This window comes from Lutra lutra, chromosome 5, assembly GCF_902655055.1.
Source record: "Lutra lutra chromosome 5, mLutLut1.2, whole genome shotgun sequence".
Classification (NCBI taxonomy): Eukaryota; Metazoa; Chordata; class Mammalia; order Carnivora; family Mustelidae; genus Lutra; species Lutra lutra.
The window spans coordinates 131,276,668-131,301,298 of record NC_062282.1 but is presented as its reverse complement, the minus strand read 5'-3'; the positions used below and the strand labels follow the sequence as shown (position 1 = coordinate 131,301,298).

Here is a 24,631-nt window from a genome sequence, read left to right as displayed (position 1 = left end):
GAGATGTCAGTCATAGGCTATTTTCTTGAAGACATGTCTCTCTGAACTTGAAAAAAAAGTTGACTGAATTTCATGACTATTACATATATTATAGATAGATGATCGAATGAAGTAAATGGAAGCACAGTACTATTTCATTAGGATTTGTTACAATTAACCAAGCTGATGCACTGAGCGAGTCATATTAGTACACCTTTTTTAGCAAAAATACTCTCTTTACTAAAAATATTCTCTTGCATAAAACACCAGGTATTTACTTGTTTGTTTTCAAATATCTTAAAATAAAAATATTTCATGTATTAAGGTATTAATGAAATCAGGAAAAGTGTTTCAAATATATTATGAAGGAAACATCCAAATTACAGAAACTATTCCTTGAGAATATATGGAGAATTTTCAAGCATCTGGGATTTAATTTCAAATGTTGTTTAACTCAATGGCAAATACTGTATTCTACTTGATAAAATAAAGTATTTTATCTACTTGATAAAATAAAGTAAAATAAAATAAAATCTTATTATGGTAAGAGACTGTTACCTCAAGTAACAGTCTATTACCCATATAGATTAGCCTAAATATAGAGGAGAGTAATATAAAATACATAGGAGAATAATAGTTCAGGAGCCAGGAATAACTAAAAAGATATTATTTAATTATTAAGTTTACTTACATTTCCAGGATATACCGGTCACCCTTGATGTCCTTCTTTTACTCTGCCTTTAATAGACTGGGTCTGTAACACATACATATGTAAAGAGACTGACCTTTCCTTTAATGATACATTTCACTCAAGCTCAAAGGAAGCAATTTTTAATGAACACCTAAAACTGGGAACACTTAGGAAAGACCATGCATTTCCCATGCTCTTTCTCACCAATTAAAATTGCCAGCAGTCCACATGCATTAATCTTTTCTGTATCATAAAATCTTGGAAAAATGATGTTAAAGGGATTTTTTAAGGCAAAGAAAATAGGAAAGGAGGTAAGAAAGGATGAGAGATGTCAACACATTTTTAGAAATCAGACATTAAGAGTGCTAACTATCTTAACAAAAGCAAAGGAACTTATAGACCACATACTATGAGAGAGGGACTCCATAACAGGTGAGTTTATTGGCCTACAGATCCCCAGCAAGTCTTAGCCCTCAGAGGCATCAGATACTCTAGAAACCTCAAGTGACACAGACCTGTATCCCTGGGGCTAATAATACATTATATGTTAATAAAAAATTAAAAAATTAATTAAAAAAAAGAAACCTCAAATGGTCAAAGATCCTTAGGTTACAAGCCTTTTGAGAAAAGCATCCAACATAAAAGAAAAAACAAACCGAAAAATCAAGTTATGAGGAAACAGTAGCAATGCAGATTGCAGAAGAAAACATTAAAAACTGTAAGTACTATTTTCAGAAATAAGAAAAATAATTCCATCCTTAAAAAGAAGAGGCTGCTATGAAAGAAAGAAGGACATGGGTTTCCAGATTGAATGGGTCCACCAAATGCCCAGCACCTTGTATGAAAATAGATCTACCTGAAAGCAAATAAAGATGATCTATCTTGAAATTTTAGATTGTGAAGGATGAAAAGAAAATTTTAAATTTTTCCTAACAAAGAAGATCGGATCCATGCTACAGAAAATAGGGTGATTCCAAATATCTTAAAAGAAATATGGATAGTAATCATTTTGCAATATGTAAGTCTATAAAATCAATACATTATGTACAATCTTACACAATGTTCTATATCAATTAAACCTCAATGACACTGGGGAAAAAGCAATATGAGAAGCTAGAAAATGATGAAGCAGTGCCTTCAAAACTAAGGAGAAATGGTTTTCAATCTAGAATTCTATACAATGCCCTACTATTAATTAATTATGAGAGTAAAATAAAGATGCTTTTAGACATGTAAGGGCTCAAATTTTATCTCCCATCAACCCTTTAGAAGATGTGTTTCATCCAAAAATGAATAAACAATGGTAAGGAGAAGACATGGCACCCATAAGAGAGCTGAAAGGGGAAATCTTAGATTGATTTTGTACTTACCCCTAATAGCCTACAGCTTAGCCACAAGCAGGAGTTTAGAGGACTTCAGAAGAGGGGGCACGGAGACAGGATGATATGGTTGGGTAATGTAAACTAATCAGTTGATTTATTTTTTTAGCTTTTGAAAAAATATGGATAGGGATTTGAACTATCTGTAGGAAAATTTAAAGAATAATAATAGACAAAAAGTAAACAAAATATAAGGCAAATATAAACTCCAGATAAAAATTAAGAAATGAAGCTTGGTCATAGTATACCACTTGGCTCAGTAATGAACAGTATTTACATAGTCATTATAATATAAATATCTTCTATTTAATTTATTCTCCCTAATCACACTGAAAACAAAGACAAGGACTTTGTTTTACTCATCTTTTTACCCCCGTTATTTTGCATGTGGTAAGCCTCCAATAAATATTAGTCAAGTTAGCCTACAGTTCAATAATTCTCTACATAATTTGATATTTGTCAACACTATTGACTCTAACGTCATAATTCTTTTAAAAAAAATCTTGAGGGGAGGGGTACACTGGGTGGTTCAGGCAGTTGGATGGCCGATTCTTAATTTTAGTTCAGGTCATGATCTCGGGGTCCTCCGATGGAGTCCCATTGTGGGCTCCATGCTCACTCTCTCCCTTTACCTCTTCTCCTGCTCACTCTCTCTGTGTCTCTCTCTCTCTCTCAAAAAAATAAATCTTAAAAAACATCTTGGGGGATACTTATGATTACCATGAAATAGGTATCACCATTCAGAAATGCACAACCAGCAATTCTTTCATTTGAGCCACAAATCCCTATGCCCGTGTAGAGTCCCAGTTTTACATTCCAAAATGTCAGAGAAGAGGTCCCCAAAGCAGAAACCATGTTAATGAGCTATCTCTGCCACCTTGCTTCAGAATTGAGGAGACTGGCAGAAATGAAATGGGTGAAGGAGGGAGAGAAGCAGAAGGTACCAAAATTCAGTACAGAATGGCTCAGTTTTGTTATTAGTAACACATAACATCTTGAACGTAGAAATCTGAGAGAACAGCTGTGTCAGGATAAAGGTAATAACCCACTTGTAATGAAGATACTGGACACCATGATTCTCAGTTAGCTCCAGCTTTTTACTCACCTCCCCATATTCCCAACAGATAGCCATCCTCGGTTAATTTAAGTAGAAGAATTTGAAAAGAACAAATATAGGATCATTTACAGCATCTATTCCTAGCATTTTATTTGAAGACATCATTTGCAAAGGGTGGGGGTGGGGGGAAGTGAGGCCAACAGAACAAGAGTGAAACACATGGATCCTGCATCTAAAGAGTTCTGAATCTACAACAATCAGAAGCATTTGCCATGTTCCATAAAATCACTGCAGAATAACAAAGACTTAGTCTGATAAAGATATTGATTCTAAGAGATAAAAGAAGAATCATACAGCTTCCAGATATTAAAGCAAGATACGTATGAAGGGGAAGAAATCAGATTGGACTTAAGTTTCTCCACAGCAAAACTGAAGCATCTGAAGATAAAAAATAAGTATGACCCCAAATTTAGTATTTAGCCCATGTTGTTACTTAAACATAAGCATAACAATCTTTCTCTAGCATTCAAAATTTAGGAGATATATGATGAATCTTTCTTTAAAAACAAACACAAAAACAAACAAACAAAAACACTACTTAAAGATTGTGTCTAGCCTCCCAAAAGTTTAGTTGAAAAAAGACCTCAGGAATGAAAAAAGAAAAATGATGAAGAAGTTCATTGTGTTTTGTCCACTTAGTATAGAACCAGAGCAAAACAACCTTGACAATTGTGGTTACAAAAGCAGGTGGGAACATTGGAACCTGACAATGTAAAAATAATTATATAGCTGATGAATATGAAAGGAAGAAGGAGAAATGCCAGTTTTCTTCTTATCTTTTTTTTTTTAAAATTTTTCTAGAAGGGAGTCAGTGAATTCTGTCTGAGGTAAAGTATAGATAATTCCATATTCTTAAAGGTTTTCATAATTTTTCTTCTTTTTTCTTTTTAAGATTTTGTTTATTTTAGAGAGAGAGAGCATGAGCTGGGGGAAGGGCAGAGGGAGAAGCAGACTCCCCACTGAGTGTGAGCACAATGCAGGACTCCATCCCAGGACGCTGCAACTATGACCTGAGCCAAAGTCAGATGCTTAACCAAATGAGCCATCCAGCATCCCCACAAATTTTTTAAATTTATGTAGACTTTTTGAAAAACTACCTTGTTTGGTAAAGAAATACTTAACTGAAGTTTTGTGATCCTTTTTCAATTCAATTTCCTTTTTTTGGATAAATTCAAGTAAAAACAAGTTAAATACTTTTTTAAAAACACATGTAATTATATACAAGATTTCCAATATTATTTTTTCTCTTTCTTTTGTGCTGTCTGTATGTGGAAGGTGCTGGAAGAATGCTTACCAAATATTAATGATGGTTTTTCTGGACAATGGGATTTGGGATAATTTTAAAGCTTTATTGTACTTTCCTTTATTGATTTAACTTTTACAGTAAGTTGTGCCATTTTTTATGCAGTCAATAGAGTTATTATTAAAATTTTAAAAAGATACCATGGAACTGAATAAAATTATTTTAATTTGACTGCTGAAGAATAAGTACAGGTATGTCAGGAACATCTACCGACAAAACAAATGTTTACTTACTGAACCATATTTATATTTTCTGCTGGTGTGACTCTTTCAGCTGGGCATTGTTGAGAATCCATTTGACTTTCCGTTATTGTAGAAAATAACAGTTACCGTGTGCGTAGTTTTCTGTATTAGTTAAGATTCTTTGGTTGCAAGTTACAGAAACCAACCGAGCCACTTTAAGTGAAAACAAAACCCAAAAAAGCAAAGAAATTATTGGAAGAAGATGGGGTCACTTCAAGAATGAAAATATAAATTGGGCTGTGAGAAAGACAAGAACATGGGATCTCTAGGTGGCTGGGACTAATGACAGTCTCTTTTGGGAACCTCCCCCAGGTGGTTGTCTCCAGTGTTTTTCTTCTGACATCATTCTGGGCGGAATTCAGATGTTGGGGAGTGAGTATGCTTAGATGGACTTGGGTCCCATGCCCACCCACATCTTGGAGAAGGGAGAGAACCTTTGATTAGAGCCTCTATACTGCACCTTTCGAAAGGAAAATTAAGGGTTTGTTACCAGAAAGTGGGGCTGGAAGTCGGGCAGGTGAAAACCACCCATGCCCTCTATCTTTGCCTCCCTTTAAACTGGCAGTAAGGTAAGCTTCTCTCCCACTCAGTATGCCCCTAGAGGAATTAGCTGATTTAGTTCCTTTATCAGATCTGTTCCTTCATTCCTTTCAAAGTAATTACAGGCTGCTTCTTCCTTGTCTCATGACACTGATTATTAGCTAAAGCTAATTCATCAGCTAGATATAGGTGAAACACCTTTAGCTATCTTTCAGGAAAAGCTTAGTAAATTATTTGTCATTCTCCAACCCAAGAAATATTCTCCCTGTAAGTAAAAGTTTATTAGATACCGTGAGAGGTCTTTGGGTTCAGCCATTTTCTGTCCCAGCTATAATTAGAAAGCTAGACAAATTATATCAACTCCTAGGGCAAAAATCCACACACATACTCTTTTTAATAAATCCAATTTACTCTATTTGCTTGGTATTAACAACTGTTAATGTTATGTCCAAATTCCCTTCCTTCCTCGTTGAAAAGAACTATATCGCTACAGCCAGTACATACAAATGGATAGTTAATTACTCGGCACAGAGGGTTATGTGACTCATCACTGCAATGTGGAAGTGAATGTTGCCAATTGTCAGCTTTTCCAAACTACATAGTGTTATATGGTTTATGTCCCAATCGATGGTGGCAGAGCTCCAGAAAGAAATACTACCTAGACGTCAGGGACTCATTAAACTGATCAGTCTGTGGTCCTTCATCAGTGATTTCCAAACCTGGCTGTGTATCAAAATCACTTGGTGACATGAAAAAAAGAAAGAAGGAAAAAGATACAGCCCCCTGGTATCCACCCCCAAAGCCACTGAATCAGAATATTCTTAGTTGGATCAGGGACAAATTCAGTATTTTTCACGGCCTGAGGTTTAAACAATTTGAGGTCTCTCTTTAAGAAAATAAGAGAAAAGCATCCTGTTGATTTTTTGGTTTTGTTTTTTTTTTTTTACAAATTTTATGAAAATACATTACCCCGTGAATACATTTCTGTGATCCAGGCCTTTATGAAGGTCCATATAAATGATGGACCCTGAAGCTTAACCTTCAGTAGCTTCAAAGTAAGTCTACCTGTGAATTAGGGCCCAAGAATAATGTGTGTACATCTGCAGGTCTGTGACTGTTGTCTCCCTGCATGTGTAATCATGTGCACTAGTGTGCGTGGTTCAAGCTTACAGGTGAGTAGATCCAGAACTGGGATTCTCTCTTCTCCCTTGAAAACAAAAAGAATATAGAAAGTTTAGTGTTCTCTGAATCTTAATCTAGTTCTCTAATAAGCTTTAAAAACTCAAATTGAAATGTTTTGAATTTCATGGTTTTATTTCCTTTTCCCTTCTTATGGTAGAAAGGTCCATAAGCAAAATTGTTGCCAGTATCTAAGCTAATCCATGCTCAGGGCAACGAGCCTCTGAGTTACAGTTGTTCTGGTTGTAGTTAAGGAGGAATAAGTGAGGTTACCTTTTTTGTTTAGTTCTAGTTTCCAAATAGCTTTATGCTTTTTTTCACAGGATTTCACATGATTTTAGGTATTGAATTTTGGCACCAGGAAATGTGTGTGTTTGCCTTGAGGAGCAAGGTTAGAGAGAAACCCTACTGTCAGAAATGTTAAGTTTTTCCCTTCACTCTGATAAAATACAGAAATCTGTCCAGCACACCTTTTTAAAAACTGGTTTTTACTTCCTTTGTTAAGCAAAGCATGCCTAGTGTTGAAAATTTTTAAATGCAGAAATATACAGGGAAAATATTTATTGCTTATAATCTCCCCCAAAGATACCTGCAGACATCATAGAGCCCTTTCTGAGTTTTTCCCCTAAGTGCCTTTAATTGTGATATGTAAGATGCACATATTTAAATGAACATATATTGAATACTAACAAGTGAAGATGCTGTGCTACACAATGGATATAAAGATGAGTAAAGGTGGTCTTTGCTCCTCTCGGAGTTTATATCCCAGCAAAGAAACCAATATATTCCTACTAATGCAAGGACACTGAGACACACAAGGACACAGAGAGCAGCTATGTAAAATCTTACGCAGGAAATTTCTTTCAAATCTAAGTGCCAAAAAAAGATTTCTTTTAACATCCTTGACTCTTCTCTTTCTCTAACTCCACATCTAATCTATCAGCAGTATTGTTGGTCCTCTCTAAAATGGTCATAATTCAACTCCTCCTCCCCATTTTTATAACACAGCCCTGGGCCAAGCCACTATCACTTCTTGTCTAGATAATTGCCGTGGCCTCCTTCTTGGTCTCCTTGTTTCTGCTCTTGCCTCCTTACAGTCTGTCTTCAACCCAGAAGCCAGAGAAGTCCTTTGAAAGTTTAAGTTAGACCATATCACTCCTCTGTCCCAAATTCTACAGTGGATTCTAATTTAATTTAGAGGGGAAGCCAGTGTCATTAAAATGATCTGTGAGACGATTTTGACCACCCCCTTTTCCATTAACTCTCCCCAATCTCCTCTCCACCACTCACCATCTTGCTCTTCTGCTCAATCTAAAACAAGGCAGCAACCTTCCTATCTCATGGCCTTGACATTGAGTTTTCTCTACACGTAATGCCTTTCCCTGAGATGTCTATATGGCTTGTTCCCCCACCTCTTCAGATCTTTGTTCAAATGTCATTTTCTCCATGAGGCCTTCCCTGTTCACCCTAATTAAAATTGTAGCACTCTCACTCCTGGTCCTTGCTTAATTTTTCTCCAAAGTCTCATTACCACCTGACAAATTATGTATAATAATTACTTATTTGTATTCAGAATACAAGCCCCACAAGGGCAGGGATTTGATCTCTTTATTCCTAGCTGCTGAAACACTCCCTGGTGCATAGTAGGTACTCAATTAGTGCTTGTTTAAAGAAGAAAGAGATCATATATTCACTCTGCTGACATCCCCATGTATTCTTCCCTCTTTCTTTGGCTTGCTTCCCTTCAATATCAAGACACTTTTACAGTGTGGGTTGGGCAGTCTGATAACACGTGTTGTCAGCAGCCTTGGTACCTCTAGAAGGTAGTTGCTGCAGTCACATCCTTCTCTGTCCTGCACTGGGTCACGTAAATATTTGTATCTGATGCCCGCTTGAAACTGACATCGTGTCTTTAGGGTGGTCTGCAAAATACAGCCTAGAAAGATGGACAAGGCGGATATATGACAGAAACACTAATGTCCTTTTCCATATCCATGAACCAACATATTTAAGCCTGGCATTCACTTCTCATAAAGTGGAGAACTCTAATATAATGTCAGCATTTTGAAAAAGATGGATAATTCTTTGATAAGTAATATATGTATGTATGTAGGCTACAATAAAAAAGAATCATTGACCCAGGGACTTTAAGGTTCTCAGCCAATGTTAAGAGTAGTAAGGCTTTTTTTCTTGTTCATCTTGGATTCTAAAGTTTAATAAAGGATTATCAAGAGAACCTAACATTCCACTCAGAAGGCTGGTTATTACCAAACATAGCACCACTGAAAACCAGGGCAGTGGATTGGTTTCCTGTTAAATGGAGGTTAGTTCTAAATATGCCTTTTGTTTATTACATTTTCAGAAGTCACATACTCAAAGATAGCTTCTACCTACCCAATCAGATTTGTGTCTTCCTGCTATTAAAATAAAAATGTGAAAAACATAAAAGGTAAAAAACACTTATCCTTGCTTCTGATGAATTTAAAGACCTTTAAAAAAAAATTCTTCACTTGAACTCTTACTTTTCCACCAACTTGTTTATCTCATAAGAAGGAAAACAGGTGCAGCCTATAAATAATGTTGCGTTTCCATTTCAGGATGTATAGGGCAACAGAGTCTTCTCCCCGAAAGGTCAAGGGCCACAGCCAGCTTGTTCCCTTTGTCAGATACGACTTGCGTTGTTGTTACTCTGAACTCTGTAAACAGAATTCTGTAAAATGAATGCCCCTACGTGCAATGTCTTGAAAATCCTGCCATAATTCAAAGTTTTCACTCTAATGTTATCCACCATTGTTGGGCAATTTTTGTATTATATTTATTTTTCACTTGATTTTCAGAGATTTAGAGTTCCTATATAAAGCATACTCCACAATCTTTGAAATTCCACAAATAAATGAGCATTTGGAAAGCTTTCTATAACTGTAATTCTTTTAAATTTACTTTCTTATTTTAAGAAACTTTAAGATTTTTCATGTCTCCAGAGGATAGACTAAGTTTATTTTACTGGTACTTTCCCTCAAATTATGTGGAAAATTATCTGTTGTCTAGAAAGCTATTATTTGCTATGTAGTTTAATAATAGAAAAGTTACGTGCCTTTCCTTGTTTATCAGTTTAATTTAATAGATATTTATTGAGTACTTGTAAGGATAAAAGCACATAATTTTATGCTAGGATTTTAAAACAATGTATGACACCATGACAAGATGCACAATATCATTAGTGCTTATGGAAATGAAAATTAAGACCCACGATAAGGTAGCAATTCACCCACACCAGAATGCCTATAATCAGAGAGACGGATATTACCAAGTATTGGCAAGAATGTAGAGACCCTGAAAGCTTCAGACATTACTGGTGGGAAAAGAGCCACTTTGGAAAATATTTTGGCAGTTTATGAAGTTCAACATACATTTAACCATACAGCCCATAAATCCCACCTCGCTCCTCAGTAGTTGCCTAGATGAAAGGAAAACATACGTCCACACATGTATGTTCATGTTTACAGTAGCATTATACTTCATAGCCAGTAGAATGGAATATTAGAGGGCATTGAGAATGAACGAACTACCAGTACACACGACAATGTAGATGGACAGCTGAAAAACCAGAAATGAGAGCGCACAGTGTTTAACTCTATGAATATGAAGTTCAAACACAAGAACACTCGGCTATGTGTTTAAAAGTGAGGATAGTGGTTATCCTTGTTGGCAGAATAGTAGTGACTGGCGTTGGGGACGAGCGAGCTTCTGCGGTGTGGTCATGCCCTGTCTCTCAATCTAGATACTGTTTCACAGCTGGGTTAACTTTGTCAGAATCCATCAAATTGTACCCTTAGGACTTGTGCAATTTTCTGCATGCATGCTATACTTCCGAAAAGTTCATTGAAACTGTAAAAAATGAGTGACACTTGATTTTCAGAGAATTGGAGGTCCTAGAAAAGCATTCCCCACGTTTGCTGCTAACAAGACTTTACAGTCTAGTAGGAAGACAGGCATGTCGATAAATAATTCTAATATGAAACAAATGCTGATAAGTGCTGCATTAGAAATATAAGTAAGTGCAATGAAGTAAAGAAAAATATTTACTAAAAATAGAATATGGTCACTGTCCAGTTACTACCTAATAATAGGAGGAATATAATGGTAATGTATAAAAATGGAAGGAAAGGATATAAATTAGAAATAAAGAAATTAAAAAGTATTGGAGTCTATGCAAGAAGTCACTACTGTTTGAGAGATAAAGTTGTATTAAAATATCAGAACACAAAGCTCTGCAGATCCTTAACAATGAGTTCTTTTGTTTTCAGTCGATTGACTTTGCCCGAGTCGGAGGCTGTTCTAGGGGTTCTCCGCCCTGCCTGCCACCAAGATCCAGGGAGCTTTCATCTCTTCTCCTGAATCAGAATCTCCAGGGGTAGGACTTGGGCATCTGTACTTTTTCTAGGCCCCTGTGATTCCCCGGAAACACCAGGGCTAGCCGGAAGCGCCAGTGGTTGCCGTAGTCCCCGCAGGGCGAAGGGAGCCCTCCCTGGGACCATCACACCGCAACAAATGTCTCCAAGTGTCCTGTCTTTGTTTTGGGAGCTTCTGTGGCTTCTACAAAGAAGAGCGCTTCTCACATTTATCTCTTTGTACCCATGCCAAGAAATTTCTTTGCAAATGGCTTTTATCCATGTATTACATGAAAGATGTTAATTCTACTGTTAAATTTTAACCCCCGTTCTTTCAAGCACTAGGGCATTTCTTCTGATTGTGTTTCAGGTACAGAGATCCGTAGTGGAAGATAGAACTGGAAAGGACAAAATGGCAGCTGCAGGTCACTTGTTAATGCACTCGTATGACTAATCTTCTTCCTCTGAAGAGAAAAATGTATTTCTAGTGGTAACATTTATATATCAGATTGTTCACTGTGAAAGTAATACCTGCTTTCACTTGGGAAATTTTAGTTCTCTCCTTAGTTCATTCATTTGTGATCTGTTATTAGCTTATCTGTGTGTGTGTGTGTGTGTGGTTTTTTTTTTTTTTTAAGATTTTATTTATTTATTTGCCAGAGACAGAGCACAAACAGAGGACATGACAGGCAGAGGGAGAGAGAGAAGCAGGCTCCCGCTGAGCAGAGAGCCCGATGTGGGACTCGATCCCAGGACCCTGGGACCATGACCTGAGCTGAAAGCAGAGGCTTAACCCTCTGAGCCACCCAGGCGCCCCAGCTTATCTGTGTGTTTTAAATCTTTGTTTCGAAATACTTTTTTTTTTTTTTTTAAGTAATCTCTACATTCAGCATGGGGCTCGAACTCACAATTCGGAGATCAAGAGTCACATGCCCCACCAGTTGAGCCAGCCAGGTGCCCCGAAATACTTTTAGAATTACAGAAAAGTTGAAAAAATAGTAGACAGTTCACATATACTGTTCCCCTAGCTACCTCTGATGTTGTCAATTCATATAACCATAGTATAATTATCAAACCAGGAAATTAACATTGAAAACAGTGGGATAACTAAGTTCCAAATCTTATTTGAATTTCACCAAGTATTTTTTCCCCTAATTCTTTTGTCTATTCCAGGATCCAATCCAGGATCTCACAGTTGGGGTGTCTCCTTAATCTTCTCCTATCTGTGACACTTGCCCATTCTTTTCTTACATTCCATTACCCCTGCCCTTTAGATCTGTAGAATATTTCTCAGTTTGGGTTTGTGTGGCGTTTCCTAATGCATAGATGGAGATTATTTATTTTGGCAAGAATACTGCAGAAGTGCTCAGGGGGTACATGGTATCTCTATGTATTATTGCCGGTGATGTGAATCTTGCTTGGTCTTTTGGTTAAGGTGGTGGCTGCTGGGTCTCTTCCGATTTTAGCATCCATTGGTGGGTTTGGCCTGCAGCAGTTATTACCGTGGTCTTTGCCTGACGATTGTTTTGTATTTCCCCCATTCCTTCCTCACTTATTAATTGGGATTTTTCTGTAAGGAAGAATTGTCCTTCCTAGCTTGCCTATCTATCTATCTATCTATCTATCTATCTATCTATCTATCTCTACCATATAGACTTGTGGATGCTTATTCAGTTTTCTCAAGTATAGCCCAATACTCTCATTATTTATTTTGATGCTCACATTGTTCCAGCTGTGGCCACTGGAAGCTTCTTCTGATTGGATCCTGTGTCCTTTTGACATGCCCTCATTCTCTCTCTCTTTTTTTTTAATATTTTATTTATTTATTTGACAGAGATCACAAGTAGGCAGAGAGGCAGGCAGAGAGAGAGAGAGAGGAGGAAGCAGGCTCCCCGCTGAGCAGAGAGCCTGATGTGGGGCTCGATCCCAGAACCCTGGGATCATGACCTGAGCTGAAGGCAGAGGCTTTAACCCACTGAGCCACCCAGGCGCCCCACTCATTCTTTTTTAAGCACTTCTTTTTTTCTGATATCACAAGATGTTTCAAACTCATCTTGTATTTTCTTTGCCCCAGTCTAGGAATCAACCATTTCTGTAAGAAGCCCTAATTCTTTTTATTGGAGAATGATATTTATAAACCAAGATCTGGGTGCTAGTAGATCACTGCTACCGGAGCATCATTGTTCCTAGATTCTCTGAGCTGAAAAAGATAGGAAGTATATGTCTGTATACTAAGCCATGCGTGCACATACATCATATTTATTAGTTATATTGAAATCTGTGTATCTGTTATATATATATATATATATATATATATATATATATATATATATATATATGTATGACCATGAATTCATTCTAATACCTCTGACTCCAATTCAGTAACACTGGGATCTTTATAAACTGCTCCTCTTTTCTTATTTATAACTTCTTTCTCTAACAGTAAAAAGACTAGCTCTCATTATTTACAATCCTAGATTACACATAAAGTAGTTACTGAATCACTAACTCATACCCCTGTGAGAAATAGATTTAGTAACTAGAGTACAGTATTTGCTGACAGTTCTTTTTGGGTTTCACCTTGCAATATCCTGCCGAAATAATGTTTTCCAAAGTGACTTAATTCTTAATTCCCATCCCCTTCTGTGTAGTTATTTTATTCGCCTGGGTCATGCTCTTCATTTGTAATACAATTAGCTTCATTTGTTACTGTTTGTATTCTACTCCTCTTTCCTCCAAATCCTTGTTGGTTTTAATTTTTTTATTTTGGGAGGTATGTAAAATGTTACCGTGATGCTCAGTCAAGCTATATCCAAAGAGATCTTCCTGAAAGTGTCCCTTTCTCCTGACCCCTCACCCCCCAAATTCTGTGCCCCCTTCTTCCCTCCCCTTCCCCACCAACACTCTATAGTTAAACAGTCCCTATTATCTGGTTTATATTTCCCATATTCCTTTTTCACAAAGGAGCAGATTTGTTTGTGTTTTTTTTTTTAAATTACATTCTCTTTTATATAGTGTTAGCACACCATATAAATCTTTGCACTTTACCTTTTTCACTGAATGATTTAGAAGTACCTAGTGATCTTCCCCTGTCCATTTTTTTTCAGCTGTGTAGTATTCTGTGAGAGTGTAGCATCATTTAACTATTCTCCTATTTGGGAGTATTTAGGCCATTTCCATTATTTTGCAATAATAATCGTTGCTCCAATGAATAAACTTACATATATATGTAATTTTGTACTATTAAAAGTGTATTTTGGGGGCAGATTCCTAGAAATGGAATGTCTTAGTCAAAATTAAGTACCTATGTGCTCATGGCTTTCAGTTCCTCTGTATGCCTATGGGAATGCCTTCTAATGGGTTAATGTATATCCATGATCACTATATAAGTTACTGAATCACATTTTTTAACTTGTGTAACTTTTTAGAATTTCATTTTTTTTACTGTACTTAGCACATTAAAAAGTATATTAAAATTGCACTGAGATTAGGAATTAGCCTTGCATAATTTATCCCTTTTCAAGGCTCAGTAAATATCACCGTAATGTGTCAACAGGTCCTAATGAAGGTACTAATCACACATTACACTTACAGCTCTATCGTCCCAAATGCAGTCCATGAGTTCATGCTCACCAATGTAGAGTGGGCAGTTCAGGAACCAGCACTGACATAATGACTAAGTGCTTCTGTAATGCTCTCATTTGCCCAGAGCATTTTATTTTTCAAAACCCTTTCAAGTCTTTTCATTTCATATCAACTGCACCACTGTAGAATGCTTTAGGGAAATATCACATAGATCATGACACTTATATAGGACAAAGTCCCTTCCATGTATTATGTCATTTGAACTTCAGACCAACCCTGAGAAGTAAGGACATAGAGTCAACATCCCCATTGTCCAGATGAGAAAGTGGAGACTCAGAAAAGTGAAATATCCCAAGATCAGACATCAACTAAGTAGTGAGGCTGGACATGAATTAGAGACTAGACCACACTACAAGTTTCACAGCTAGCTTGTGAACAACAATGAAAATATATCCAAAGGTAGGATGTAGTCACAAAGAGGTAAGTTGCTCTATAGATTGTGGAATTGAAAGATTCTGTTGCACCCATGGTTATGGTCACAGGGTAAATCTTTGGCTACCTATAAGCTGTAATATTGAAGTCCTGAATGGTGGTAGAAGGCCCCAGGCATCTAACACAGTCCATCTGGTAGGTGACAGGGCTGAGAGCCAATTCTCAGCTTATTATTCACTCTCCCACTTAGTATCTTGTGACTGGGAAAGTTATTCAGTCTTTCTGTGACTCAGTTTCCTGACCTTTAAAATGGAAATAATAATAAAACTTTGTAAGGTTTCTGAGAGGATTAAATGAGACAATATGCCTAAAATTCTTAGCCCAGTGCCTAACACGGGGACGGTCAATGGATATTGGGCAAAGTGCTCTAGCGTGAGGACTCATGAGGTGTTGGCTGAGCAACTGAAGGAACGAAGGAATAACAAAGTGTAATTCTTACTTCAGTATATAGAACTATGTCAAAACAAAGACCGAATACCCTGATTTATCTTCAGGTGTCTTATTTACTGCTTATTTTCATTTGGACAAGAAAGGGGGGAAAAAAGGGAAATACTAACCACCAGAGTTTTTAGCAGTTAGAATCAATAGCTATTGACTCTTCATTTGCTTATAAAGCAGCCTCTGAAAAATCCTCAGATCGTTTGTTTTTATCCTTTCCTGGCTGGTGCCGGGCTTTCATGTTCTAGCCCCAAACCTAAATAAAAGTACACAATCTACTGATCTGGGGCCATCCTGCAACTTGTCCTTTGTCGTCTTTTGAAATCAGAGTTTGAGCACTCTGTATTGAAAGAAATTTCTTTTATGTATCTTCTACTTCATTTATCATAGGAGATCCTCGGGATATCATAACTAGTGAAAATTATGACAATACCAGATATAACAGTTTTCTTAGGGCAAGGACACTGCTGGGATTAACCTCGGATACAGCTTCCACACACAAAATACCACTCAGACCATTCAGCAACCAAACCTTTGGCAGCTCCCCCTCCATCCTGCTCCCACTCCCTTGGAAACCGAATGTCGAGGTAGCATGTAAAGATGACAGCATGAACAAATTCATGGCATGAGGAACTTCTAGGAGAAAAAAAAAAAAGTTGTCCTTTGTAGCATGTTCACTGGAAAACACTGGGATCATGGTTGTTTTTATAAACCTTAAATGTCTGGCTACTTAGAAGTGCCTTGACACTTGAATGCATGGGCATGAATTTCCTAGTTAAAAGAAAAAAATTACTGAGGTAATTAGCAAAGAGATTTTGCCAAGTTCTTTTCTGTGAGCTGTAAGAGTTAACATTTATTTACATGAGTAATTCACTCTGCTCTTATCAATCTAGTCAATTGGAAAATATCATCCGCCTTTAATGTCACAGAAATCAACGCATCCTATCTTAGAATGAGGAAATAATTAGCAAACAATTTCTTTCCTTTTTAATATGTGTGGCATTGTTTTCAGGGTTCTCATTTACAAACCAATGCACCATAAACTTATTCTGGCTGGAGGTGTTGAAGTCTGTTTCTCTGCCCAACAAATGTAGAGGTGTGCACGTCTATCAAATCAGATACTGTAGCAAAGAGCCACCTTCCCCAATTGGTCGCTCTGACCATTCAGGACTAGGGTGAGGGGTAATGGAGCAGCGATAAGTAGTGCATATCGTAGATTATGGGATAAGCATTTGCACTTTAGTTTAGTGGTACAATGCTAAACAGCCAAGAAGACTAGAGATACTGATAGTCTGCAGATGACAGGCTTCATTTTATATGTTAATAGAAGGAAGACTTCTGATAATGGTGAGGAAATTTACCATAACAAACACATTCCCTTTACTGCACTCTAGCATGGCACCAATTAAGTTCAACTGTATGTATAATGTACTCTTAATTCCTAACAGTGCCAAGAGGGCCTAATGTGAAAAATATTACATAGTCTTACACTTTACAGATCATGAACAGATGGAAAAAATTATGTCAGTCGGTAAAGAAATTCACATGCATTATAACACACCTCAAAATGGTGCTTCCGTGGATTTTTTCTTTTAAAAAATTATTCAAGTTATCTTGGGTGAAATTTAGTTTCTACTTGGGGTTTTCTGTAACCTTATATATGTAATTCATTTTAATTTATTCCTTCTGCAGATGTGAATGTTTGAAAGTACAGGTAAACTTGTAATGAGTAAAACTGATAAGAGGCTGTGTTCCCATGAAGGGGAATTATGGAATGATTATTCACTTTGTGCAAGGGTTTGTCACAGAGCAAGCTTTCCTAAAGCATTTCAAATTTAATTTCGTTTACAAAACACTCGTTTACACACAACCTTTCAGGAACAAATTTAGTGAGGAAATGAGAGGAATAGTCATAATAAGATAGAGGCCCCTTTCACCACTAACATTTATGCTTGCTTTCTCTCCCTCTCTCTCTGTCCCCCCTTGCAGCGCTGATAGCCATCGGCCGGTATAGCATGACGATAGAGACTGTGGATGTTGGATGGTGTAAGGAAATTACAGATCAAGGAGCCACCCTCATTGCACAGAGCAGCAAATCCCTGAGATATCTGGGGCTGATGAGATGCGATAAAGTAAGAGTTATCTCTCAAATTTGTTTTCTGTATATCAGAGTAGGTAATAGCTTTCTAGCACTCTCTCTCTCTCTCTCTATATATATATGTACAAATGTGTACATGCATATACAGGTACTATGATAGCTACTCATCGCAAGATGCCTGATTTTTAAAATGAATCTGAGATTATTTTTGCATTTCTCTGTTTAAAAATGAATTTTGTGCTTAGGCAGAAAGGAAAAGCAGTCATACACAGTCAAATTAGATTTTGGCCTCCTCTCCCTAAGTCCATGAACCAAAATTAAAAATGTTTGCATGGCACATAGCAATGTGCAGGGTCTAACAGTAAAATTCTTTTCTGGGTTCCAAGTTTCCTGCAAGAGTAAGGGGGAAAGAATGGTGCCAAATTGGTTTTTCGCAATTTGAAGTGTGTGATTTCAGTGTTCAACATCTATGTATTCCAGCCATCTGGGGGCAAGAAAGGGCCAGGGAGGGGATATTATGTGGGAATTTGCACCTTTCCACACTTAAGATGCCACTTTTAGCACATGATGAGAAATGGTCCCAAGGTCCCACTGAAGGTGTGTGGAGCTAGCCAGGAGATGTGGGTGTGAGTTTGGGAAACTGTGCCACATTTAACATGGGGCCCTTTGAGGACTAAGAAGAAAAATGATAAAAATCTGTATTGATCACCAGCCACTACAGAGGTGCTTTCTCCCCTGTAAATTTAGAAGTGTGTATCTGTACTGCGAAGGGGAGAAAATGGAGGCTCAGAAAGAGCAGGCACTGGCCAGAGGCTACTTACCCAAGGTCTGACCCCAGGTCTTTGGAGTCTGGGTAGGGGTCATGGCACACCTGGGTGCAGTCGTTGGGCACAGAGATGGCTTTCTCGGGGAAGATCCAGCTCGGATACTTGCTCAGAACTTGCTAGCATCTTAAAATAATTTACACATGTGTGCTACTTTTGCAAATGGTGATTAGGGAGAAATCTAGCAAAAGAGAGTGAAACTAAATATATATTTCTCTCCAAGGACATGCATTTTCTAAATGTAGCATATTTGGGGGCAAATAGGAGAATGGCCCAAATCCTTTGTGTGCTATGTCATTTTTGTTAATTGACCTAGTTCTTGTCTCCAAATGCTTTAAAATCCCAACTTATACTAGGCCTTTGCCAGTTAGTTATGTTTACAGAGAATTTACTATATATTCTCAGCCGAGCCTAAAAAGCTGACTGACTTTGTTACTAAGCAACAGCACTGAGACCCAGGGGTTGCAAGTTTCCGTCAAATTTCACTACTAACCAACCTGATGCTGCTACTAACCCTGTCACTTTAAAATGACTTCTTTTAGGGGCATCTGGCTGGCTCAGTCAGTGGAACATGTGACTCTTGATCTTGGGGTCATGAGTTCAAGCCCCACGTTGGAGACTACTTAAAAATAAAATCTTAAAAAAAAGGATTTCTTTTTAAAACAAGTTAAAGAGTCTACAGTAGAAAGAGTATTCTAGAAACACTAAACAATGACAACAGCTTTGCTCAGTGTCTGCCAGAAGAAACTGCTACCTGAGTACTCCCCACCAAGGGCACCAAAATGTATGTGTTCAAAATGTATCTGCGTATCCACGAGCATTCTTAGAAATTACCATATTTCTAGTCCACGCTCATTAGATTTGTTGAGGTCAGCTCCACCTTCAGAGATGAGTTGTAGAAGTTTATGTTCCAGTTATTACTGGAGATTATTCCAGACATATTTGCTGACCAGTATCTTGCTTATTTTAAGTGAAGGAATAGATCCTTTTCTTTTTTTTTTTTTAAAGATTTTATTTTATTTATTTATTTGAGAGAGAGACAGTGAGAGAGAGCATGAGCGAGGAGAAGGTCAGAGGGAGAAGCAGACTCCCCATGGAGCTGGGAGCCCGATGTGGGACTCAATCCTGGAACCCCAGGATCATGACCTGAGCCGAAGGCAGTCGTCCAACCAACTGAGCCACCCAGGCATCCCGGAATAGATCCTTTTCTACCTAAATGCAAATTCTCCAAAGTGAGATGGGGAGGCTGTTCTGATTAGCAGTATCCCTGAGACTGTAGTAGTCCTTTCCTCAGGCGGCCTCTGAGTCCTTTCTCCAACCAGTGAGCTGCTCTGTGAGCTGCTGGCTCTAGCACCACCCTGTCTGCCCTTAATCGGTGAGCAGCCCGGCCCCGGGGCATGCTGGGTCCAGACTTGCTGCCTGGCGTCCCTAGGTTTATGCAGCTCAGAGCCAGACATGAGAGGTTCTGTGAGGACGGACGAAGTTTCCAAACCACCCACAAAGTGCAAGTAAAGCCTTGCACATAATAGCCTGTTTGTTGATTTAGTTGGAAGGAAATCTAGAGTTAAGTAGCTACTCAGCTTTCAAAATTTATGTTATGCAATCTATCTCCAGATTTTAAATTTTTATCAAGACTCAGAAAGACTTGAGTAGCAAAGAGGTTAAAATAGCTGAGGGCATGAACTTGGAGGCCAGAATTCGGGTTCAAATCTGGGCTCTGCTCTCTGTAGTTTTCATCTTTGGTGGTTGCCTACTCAGTGCCTCTGTTTCCTCATTTGTAAAATGACAATAATGATAGTACCTATCTTGTAGCGTTGTTGTGAGCATTTAAATAAATGAACATATACCAAATTCTTAGAATAATCATGTTTGTGATATATAAAATGCTCAGTGCTACTGATTATCCTTATCGATGTCATATTAACCTGTGTTTTGATATTTGAAATTTCCAAATGAGAAAAAAATTGTACTGTTGTCCGATTTTGAAAAGAAATTAGAGAGAAAATACAAACTGAGATTAGAGAAGACATTACCCTTTTACTTTTTCCTCAGTTAAATTTAAAATTAAGATTATTATTTTCTGTACTAAGATGTCAATATTTACATTTTCTACACACTCGACAAAGGGAAACTAATACCTCCTGGAACCTTCTGTATTTGGAATCAACTTACAGACCTGGGCAGAGGGATAAAGAAAGATTTGCAGTGGGAGAAGAGGCTGAGTTGAAGATAAGACAATTCAAATAAGCAGGGAAACAAACAAACAAAAAGTAATAATAATGGAGAAAAATAAGAATAGAAATAGAAAACACAGAGACATCATGATCAAGATATGGAGAAAAAGACCCTATTATCTATCTCAGTGTGATCAGCTGTGCCAACCAATAATTAAGAACAAAACTGGTGGGCGCCTGGGTGGCTCAGTGGGTTAAGCCGCTGCCTTCAGCTCAGGTCATGATCTCGGGGTCCTGGGATCGAGTCCCACATCGGGCTCTCTGCTCAGCAGGGAGCCTGCTTCCCTCTCTCTCTCTCTCTCTCTCTGCCTGCCTCTCCATCTACTTGTGATCTCTCTCTGTCAAATAAAAAAAAAAAAACAAAACTGGTTTGGGTCTATCGGCCTTCTCTTTGTACCCTAACCAAATTTGCTAACTATTAATAACTCGCCAATTTGAGTTCTTCCCCTTTCTGCACACCAACTGGTGACAGAGGAGAGGCAAGAAGCCTTGACAATCTACACAATTAACGCCCTTGTCAGGAATGTTGTCCCGGGGATCCTGCTTTGGGGAGAGATGGCGTTAGTGATGTCTGTGTGTCCCAGGCTTGAGTTCTGTGATCCTGTGGTTCTGCGAAATATTGAGGGCAAGTAATATTTTCTTTCACAGGCAGCCAGTTTCATTTGGGGCCACTTATATTTAATATGGGAGCTATATTTTACCAAGCTTGAGCTTTTTTCCTCACTTGGGCTTTTGAGATATTGAAAGAGTAACAAAATGCGTTTGTTGTAGGAAAAGGTGTTTTCCTCTGTCTCCCTCTTCTTTCTCTCTTTCATTTGGTAAACAAAGAACTGAAGAGAAACGTTCAATGTATTCTTCGCAGTGAAAGCAACGTACGCTTAGATTGTCAGACAACGTCTAAGCTAAACTAAGCTAAACTGCAGTGAGTGTGTCCGGGCGGCAACATTGGTGACTCCCAGGGCGGAGTCCTCTAGCCATTCCTCAAACGCAGCATTCCCTGAGCACTTGTAAAATTAGGAAGTGCATTAAGAAGCCCGTGTTTGAGTAGCTGTTCTGATTGCTGGATGGATAAGCATGTTAGAGGCATTACTTTGAGTTTTAAAGCCGACGCCACTTAATCTCCTAAACTTTAGTGCATTGTAAGAACCAAGAGAAGAAAACGCTGTGTGAGACGGCTTTGATGAATTGGGGTGAACTTATATTCTTAAAGACTGTTCAAAGGCTTACTTGACCTTGGGAATTAGAGTTGACCCGAAATCACCTATCAACTTAACACGCATTTATTTGGTGATTTAGTTAAAACTGCTTGTATAATCAACGGGACTCTAATACGAGCGATATGTTTACTCTGCTTTCCATGATTATAGACATTCAATGGCTTTGGTCATAGAAATCATTTTCAGAACTTCAGAATAAAATATCCTTTAGAACTCTAGATTCCCGATAGATCCGTTTCTTCTAATAATATGATATTTTCCTTTCTTACAAGGCAGTTTGGATGGAGAACAAAACTGAAAAGGACCCAAAAAAATCATGGGAAAGCTGTAGGGCAAATGGAAATGCAATGTTCGAGGTTAATGAAAAATGTTTGGGGTAACAGGGTTGATGAGAAGGGAGGGAACCCAGTGGCATGGCACTGGCTGAGAAACCAGACCTCGCCAGAGGCAGCCTGGCTGGTGTGGAAAACCTCGGTGATAAAATGTCGTGGTGGGAACCTCTGCAGTGTGTGTTAATACAGAAGTTTGGAGACAGCGGGCCTGAATTATGAGCAGCGAATAACATCATAAATGTAGCAATTCTCAAATGCCAAACCCTTGTGAAAAGCAGTTGGATGAAGAAATGCTGGAGCTTTTAAAAGCTCCCTTTCACTCTCTCTCTCTCTCTCTCTTTTTTTAACTTCATGCAGAACTAATTTTATACACTGTTCATTTGATTTGAAAATGCCAGCGTCTGGGGTATCATTAAAGAGCGTTATTGAAGGAGCCACTCTTGGCAAAGCATTTTGCTTAAAAATGCTTATTTGTTCTTATGTCCCTGCAGAGTTGTAGACAGGAAGGAGAAAGTGTGCCTCGATTTACCTCACGCTGCTCCTCTGCCTGGAGCAGGTAGCTTTTGTCAGGAGGCTCCTTCTCTTTGGCCTCTAGAGGCACCGGGAGGGTCGTGGGGGCCACATTACTTAAGGAATAGACATAAATAGATTTTGAAAGGTCCACCCCAATGTCCTATGACCAAAGCCTCTTGGAATTTCTTTGATTTCTAGTTGACATAAATTAGAATTACACAGGCGTGAAGAGTCCGCCCAGAAAAGATCAGAGAGGCTGCAGGGGGAGGAGAGGCCTCTGTGTGATCCTATTGATTATCCAGCTGCCTTCAGGCCAGGGGCCTCTGTGAGGCTGACTATTATTGATCCACACCATGGAAATAATCGAATTAATTCATTTCTCATCAAACTGCCATTGACGAGACCAGTTTCTCCTCACCTGCTCCAATTCCTGAAGTACTTAGTTGAGGAGTGAAATAGATGATTTCTTTCAGTAAGAAATGATTTCTTCAGGTCATAATAAATTCTTGTGTTCACACAGAGTTCCTCATTTAAATGGTAGAGAGATTTAATCAAATCAATGAGAAGCCAACACAGAAAGCAAGTAATAGAAACCAGTCATCTCCTTAAAGCCAGAAATCTACTTTACAACCTTAAAATATCAAGGGCCAACTTTAGTGTGCCCCATTTAATGTAAAAATATTCAGGGAAAAATTGACCACTGCATTTTTCAGGAAGTAATTATGGTAAGAGAAATTCTCAACCACCTAAATATTTCTGTGGAGAAAATGGAGTTTTTATCAGCTTGTTTAGGAGTCAGGAGCAGGAAAGCCCTATGGGGAAAATAATATAGGACTCTGTAACTAATATACAGAACTAACTGGAAAAATCAGTTTAAAGGAAAAATAATTTGTGGGGCTCTGTGTCCAGAACAGTTTTGGTAGCAATTCAGCCATGAAACAAAGTGTGTACCTGCGGGGACTCCCCGCTCCACTGCAATGCATGCACAGCTGTTTCCAGACTGCCCATAGCCAAAACTGAAAATTGAAAATTTATGCCTTATCAGTGAAAACAAAAACAAAAACAAAATATTCTGTCCTAATAAGGCAGGAGTGGTGTTGACTGTATTTGACTGTGCCATCCGGGGCCTGGGAGACAGAACCATGACCGGGAGGGCCCACCATCCTGTCCTCAGAGGAATAGGGAAGATGAAAAATGGTCAAAGAGCCTGGCTGGGCCTCGAAAATCTGAACCTCAGTCCTTCCCTTGAAGGATCAGCATCTTGTTCCTTTTGCTGATAAAACAGTTTCTCCAGGTGATTTTCGCATAGGAACACTTTAAAACACATTTTTACAACTCTCTCCTGATTATTCTTGGTAATTGAAACAGAAAAACACATCAGCTGGAATTCAGAGGTTACCTCACAACCTCGAAGCAGCCAAGCGTTCCCACCGCCTCCTCTTCCAGTCCTATTCACCCAAAAGGCCTTCCCTGTATTTCAGTATTAGGGCAAGAAACACAACATGAAGCTTTACGGCAGAAGTTAAACTGGTGAGCACCGGTGTCAGACTGCTGGGTTTTCAGATTCTACTAACTTCACTTTACTGTCTGTGGGATTTTGGACAGCTTAATCCCTAAAAGCCTCAGTTTCACTGCTTGAAAAAACTGCGATGTATTTACTCCATAGGGTTGTTCTGAGATTAAATGAGCTATTAGCACAGAGTGCTCAGCCCAATGTCACACACGCTGTAAGCCCTCAGTAAATGTCAGCTGTGACTACTACCGTATTTATTCTCATATACATATCTGTTCTGGAACCTTGTGTGTGATATTTAACCATGACATGAACTACCTGGTTCATAAGATTGTATCCGTGAATATAAATTCACATGCTAATATCTTACAAAGAAAAACTAAGCCCCAAGACGTAGCAGTTCTCAGGAACAAGTAGAATCTATTTTTTTCATACTTAAAACCCATTAAATAACACTTATAAAGGAAGAAGAAATTCAGAGACCGGTAGGTCGCAGTCCTTTCTTATGAACAGAGTAAAGACTTGCCAGGTTAGATGGCCACACAGTGTCCAGGCTGAGACTTG

At 38.3% G+C, this 24,631-nt stretch overlaps 1 protein-coding gene across 2 annotated transcripts in view; it reads left to right on the top strand.

Moving 5' to 3' along the window:
- FBXL17 (F-box and leucine rich repeat protein 17) overlaps positions 1–24,631 on the top strand; it is a 521,014-nt gene that overhangs the window by 474,555 nt on the left and 21,828 nt on the right. For both annotated transcript variants that reach the window (XM_047731562.1, XM_047731561.1), the window contains exon 8: positions 17,326–17,468. In XM_047731562.1, coding sequence (XP_047587518.1) covers positions 17,326–17,468 — 143 coding nt within the window. The remainder of the gene's footprint in view (positions 1–17,325; positions 17,469–24,631) is intronic.